The sequence below is a fragment of the Balaenoptera acutorostrata genome, chromosome 3, assembly GCF_949987535.1.
Source record: "Balaenoptera acutorostrata chromosome 3, mBalAcu1.1, whole genome shotgun sequence".
NCBI classification, from domain to species: domain Eukaryota; kingdom Metazoa; phylum Chordata; class Mammalia; order Artiodactyla; family Balaenopteridae; genus Balaenoptera; species Balaenoptera acutorostrata.
Genome location: NC_080066.1, coordinates 181,679,272 through 181,684,719, shown reverse-complemented (window position 1 = coordinate 181,684,719; position 5,448 = coordinate 181,679,272). Strand labels below are relative to the sequence as shown.

General features: G+C 67.3%; 1 protein-coding gene across 1 annotated transcript; it reads left to right on the top strand.

Moving 5' to 3' along the window:
• The first annotated feature begins 865 nt into the window (after positions 1-865).
• CKB (creatine kinase B) lies at positions 866-4,316 on the top strand. The gene is made up of 8 exons (XM_057544769.1): positions 866-966; positions 1,272-1,476; positions 1,686-1,840; positions 1,914-2,046; positions 2,391-2,562; positions 3,305-3,428; positions 3,654-3,843; positions 3,931-4,316. Exons 2-8 carry the CDS (start codon positions 1,284-1,286, stop codon positions 4,107-4,109), a joined length of 1,146 nt encoding a protein of 381 aa, XP_057400752.1. The 5' UTR covers positions 866-966; positions 1,272-1,283; the 3' UTR covers positions 4,110-4,316.
• Positions 4,317-5,448: the final 1,132 nt, after the last annotated feature.

Genomic DNA, 5,448 nt, shown 5'->3' with positions numbered 1-5,448 from the left:
CTTGCGTGATTCTGATTTTTAGTGTCTTTTTTTTTTTTTTAAATCTCACATGTGCTTATTGTTTGTTAGCATTTCCTCCAGTCTTTGCCGAAAGTCTCTGAGGACTGCCTTTGGGGGTGGGGTAGGGAGATGAACCTGTCCCCTGCAGAGAGGGCACAGGCCTGGGGTCTGGGGACTCTGAGACTGTGCACTCCGCAGCAGAGCCAGAGTATTTCCTCATCAACCAGGAGGGGCTGGGCCCGGGGGTCTCTGGCTCAGACGCCCCAAAGCCCGGGGACTTGCCCAAGGTCAAGGCACAAAGGGTGCCGCCGGGCTGGGCCGCAGCCAGGCTGCGCCTCCGGAGCGCCTTCGCTCTGCACCAAGAGCGCTCGGGAGATGCCTGCGGGCACCTTGGAGAAGGTCGGCGGCTCGGGGCCAGCTCGGACGGGGCGGGAGAAGGGGGGGCGGCGGGGGTTTGGCAGTACCTGCTGTGGAAGCCCTGGACGCCCTCGCCTGGCCCCTCGCCGCGACCACCGCGGGGACTGGCAAGACGAGGGAGGGCAGGAGCCATGGTGCAGACAAGCCCGAGCGTCCTCAAGTGCCTGGTGGCCCTCCTGCCTCGGTTTCCCGCTCGGAGGCAGGCGGTGGGTGGGGGAATCCAGAATGTCCAAGGGCCTGAGGTTCCGGCTTCGGGATCCTGGGCGGGCGTGGGGTGGGGTAGGCGGGCTGCGCGGGGTCCCAGCGAGGGGATAGTCGGGGTGGGCTGCCTGGGGTGGGGGGGCTCCGGGGGGCTGCGGGCGGCGGACAAAGCGACGGCACCACCCCGTAGCGTGGTCCAATGGAATGAATGGGCTATAAATAGCGGCCAATGGGAGGCCCGCGTCGCGCCCCTTAAGAGCCGCGGGAGCGCGGAGCGGCCGCTGTTCGCCTGCGCCGCGCCCTGAGCTGCCGACCGACCGAGAGCCCCCGCCCCCGCCCGGCTGCTCAGTGAGTGGGCCCGAGGGCGGGGGTGTGGGGGTGGGTCGCGGGGCACCGGGGCAGGGGCGCTGCGCACGGAGGGGGCTCGGGGGCCGCGGCGTCGCGCGCTCCCGGCACGCCGGGGCCCGCCGCCTGGAGCGGGCGCGCCAGCTAGGCCGGGGGTCCTGGGCGATGTGGTAGCCCCTGCGCGCAGTGCCGACCCCGCTGACCTTGGCCGCGTCCCGGGCGACCGGTGCCCGGGGCCCTGGGTGGTTAGCAGGTCCCCAGGAGGCCCGGAGCCTCGGGTGCCCGCTGACCCCCGCGTCTCCCCGCAGCCTGCCGCCGCCATGCCCTTCTCCAACAGCCACAACACGCTGAAGCTGCGCTTCCCGGCCGAGGACGAGTACCCCGACCTCAGCGGCCACAACAATCACATGGCCAAGGTACTGACCCCCGAGCTGTACGCCGAGCTGCGCGCTAAGAGCACGCCGAGCGGCTTCACGCTGGACGACGTCATCCAGACCGGCGTGGACAACCCAGGTACGCGCACACCAGTCCCGGGGTCAGGGTGCCAGCGCCGTATCCGCGGGACACCCCCCCGGCTAAGGCCCAGAGCCGCCCCCCCCATGCCAGTCCCCCTCGGGCCAAAGTCCGGGCGCCCTCTTCCCGCGCACAGCCGCAGGGTCCTCAGCGGCTCGCTGAGGCCTGGCAGTGACGTCACTGTCCTCATTCCGCGGCCCCCCCCACAGGCCACCCCTATATCATGACCGTGGGCTGCGTGGCTGGCGACGAGGAGTCGTACGACGTGTTCAAGGAGCTCTTTGACCCCATCATTGAGGATCGGCACGGCGGCTATAAGCCCACAGACGAGCACAAGACCGACCTCAACCCCGACAACCTGCAGGTGCCGGGCGGCCCGGGGCGGCGGGGCGGCCTGGGGAGGGGTCTCCCGGAGCTCACCTCTGCTTGGCCCCCAGGGCGGCGACGACCTGGACCCCAACTACGTGCTGAGCTCGCGGGTGCGCACGGGCCGCAGCATCCGCGGCTTCTGCCTCCCCCCGCACTGCAGCCGCGGGGAGCGCCGCGCCATCGAGAAGCTCGCCATCGAAGGTAAGGGTCGGGCCGGCCGGGCCACACTCCCGGTCCCGGTCCCGGCCCCTGCCGGCTTGTTTACTAGTCATCCGAGCCGCCGCCGACGCCGCGCTCTTATCTGCGCTCTGGCTCCGGTTTCCCGGAGGGACCGAGGCCCAGCCCCGCGCCTACAGCGTCCTGGGGCCCGGCGAGGGTCGGCTTGGGCCGGGTCACCGGCTCGGCCCGCCGCCCGGACCGAGAGGACTGGACTCCAGCCAAGCCGAGCGGGCACGGGGAGGTGGGGCGGACCCGTGTCGCTAGGGGTGGTGGCGGTGCGGGACAGGAGCCCACCCGCTCGTCCTCCTGAGCGCGCCCCTCCGCAGCCCTGTCGAGCCTGGACGGCGACCTGGCGGGGAGGTACTACGCGCTCAGAAGCATGACCGAGGCGGAACAGCAGCAGCTCATCGACGACCACTTCCTTTTCGATAAGCCCGTGTCGCCCCTGCTGCTGGCCTCGGGCATGGCCCGCGACTGGCCGGATGCCCGCGGCATCTGGTGCGTGCTCCCCAACCCCCCTCCCGCGGGTCCCCACTCCCCGCCTTCGTCCTCTCCCTGGCGAGGCCGAGGAGGGAGAGGGAGGGGCCGGGCTCCTGGGATGGGTTTGGTGCCACCCAGGCCTCCTCGCAGGTGACCTTGACCGCGCAGGTAAGTGAAGGACCCCGGCTAGTAGAGGCCTCAGCCTCTCAGGATCTAGGAGGTGGGGGACCAGTCGTGTTGGCTTTTCTCCTCCACCCCCCTCTGGGGAGCTGGAGCTACTTGTTTTCTCTCCTTTCCCACCCGCTTCCCCGCGGGGAGTCAGTCAGGTGCTGGGTGACGCAGACGCTTCCTCGAGTGGGCGGCGGGGGAGGAGGGCTTACAAGCGCCTGTTCACACTGTGCGTGTATCGTGGGGCTTCCGCGCCCAGCTGCAGCGCATCCCCCTGTAGGGGGGCTGTGCTGGCGGCCTCTGCCCCTTGTCCCCTTGGTGGGGACCACACAGTACCTGATGGGCAAGCTGGGGAAGCGGCTCAGGCCTCTCTTTCTGTCCCCTCTCTGAGCTGTCCTGGCCTCCCTCCGTGCCCCCAGGCTGTTGACGGGGCTGGAGTCTGGGCAGCGGCCCCCGCTCCTGGGTACAGCTGGGATGAGCACCCCAGGGACCTGGGAAGTGCCTCCGGTCTGGGGACCCCCTAGAGTTTTTTTTCTGGATGTGCCCTGAGACCACAGTCCAGGGAGGAGGCTTGACTGTGCCCCTCCCCCAGGCACAATGACAATAAGACCTTCCTGGTGTGGATCAACGAGGAGGACCACCTGCGGGTCATCTCCATGCAGAAGGGGGGCAACATGAAGGAGGTGTTCACCCGCTTCTGCAATGGCCTCACCCAGGTCAGGCTTGGCCCCCGCAACCTGGGCTGGCACAGTGGGGGTTGGGTGCCAGGGAGGGGGCAGGGCCAGGTCCCCCGGTTCAGGCAGAGATGTAGGTGCCCCATTAACCTCCTGGGGAGTCCAGGTCTCAGTTGCCTCAGGGTCCTGCTGGGGGGCTCCCGGGTCTCAGCTTGTCCCCTGGGGGATGTCTCAGCCAGGCCTCCCCTCTCACACCTCCACCTCCAGATTGAAACGCTCTTCAAGTCTAAGAACTACGAATTCATGTGGAACCCTCACCTGGGCTACATCCTCACCTGCCCGTCTAACCTGGGCACAGGGCTGCGGGCAGGGGTGCACATCAAGCTGCCCCACCTGGGCAAGCACGAGAAGTTCCCGGAGGTGCTCAAGCGGCTGCGGCTTCAGAAGCGAGGCACAGGTGAGTGGGGTGGGGGGCCTCCAGGCACCCCTCTCTGCCGGGGCAGCCCCCTCCTCACCAGCCCTGCTGACCTGGCTGTCTCCCCAGGCGGTGTGGACACGGCTGCCGTGGGCGGGATCTTTGACGTCTCCAACGCTGACCGCTTGGGCTTCTCGGAGGTGGAGCTGGTGCAGATGGTGGTGGACGGCGTGAAGCTGCTCATTGAGATGGAGCAGCGGCTGGAGCAGGGCCAGGCCATCGATGACCTCGTGCCCGCCCAGAAGTGAAGCCCTGGCCTGCATCTGCCACCACCTCCAGCCCTGCTGCTTCCTAACTTATTGTCCGGGCAGCGCCCACCATGCACCCCTGAGGCTCGCCGTTTGGCGGCTGAGCCCTTAGCCTTGCTGTAGAGACTTCTGTCGCCCTTGGTAGAGTTTATTTTTGTGATGGCTGAGATGTTGCTGATGCTGAAATAAACTAGGGTTTTGGCCTGCCCCAAGTCTGAGTGGTGCCTCCCCTTCCCAGGGGCAGCCCAGGGCTCGGAAGCCAGGCTCTGGGGCCTGAGTCTTGGGTCTGCCCTTTGTGCTTCACTGTTAGCTGGGACAGTAGTAAGAGGCAGGCACCCTGCTGAACCCACCTAGTCCTGTTCCACGAGCCTCTCCGCCATCCTGTCTACTTGGCTTCCCTGCAGGCCTGGGGTGGGCTGGTGGGGGAGGGACAAGAAGGGGGAGGAGCTCCAGGGTGGCAGAGCCCCAGCCTGAGCATCCAAAGGATTTTTGGGTCTGGGGCGTGGAGCCTGGCACTTTGCTTAGCCCCATCCTGTAGCCTGGGGGAGCTGTGGACGCTGCGGGGAGGGCAGGAGCCCAGAAACTTGATACCTTTTCCTCTTCTTGCAGGCAGCTGCTCCCTCTCCCACCTCAACACCTACTCTATCTCCTAAATAACGTCCCTCCTCCCCTTCCTTCCCTCCCAGCCTCCCATTAGGCTGAACTGTCCCCTCGCTTGCCCCTAGCCTAGCCCTCCAGCCCCTTCCAGGAAGCTCCAGGGCCCCGTCAGTCCCCCTCCTCCCTGCAGCCTCCTCTCCAGGACCCTCAGGTGTCCCAGTCCCTGGGCCTCCCATGGCAGGTCCCCACCAGAGGGTCCCCGAGCAGGAAGGAGGTTGGGGCTGTTCGGGACATGGCCTCCTGGTCTGTTTCCCAGCCACCTCCCGGCTGCTGCTGTCCCCATCTGGTCTCACTCGGGGGTCCCACCATGGGTGGGCACCCTAGGTGGGACGGGTGAGCCAGCCAGGGTCCTGGGCTCTTCCTTCGCCAGCTCCTCAGCTCTGCGGACAGTCTGTGCTGCCACCTGCTGGCCAGGGCCGCCTCTGTCCTCCCGTTCCTCAACCCCATCAGGGTCTGCGATGCCCACCTCCCCATGCATCAGCCACACAGTCCTCCTGAGGTTATCCTGCAAGTGGGAGAAGCCAGGCGTGGCCTCCGCGCCCTGGACTGGGCAGTCTTGCCCACTAAGGATTGTGGGCGCTCACGTCCCAGGGGCAGCTTGTCAAGCCAGACCCCGAGGCCCAGGACAAGCAGGTTGGTGGGGCAGCAGTGGAGTAGGAGGTGCGCCCTGGCATCTGCCTCG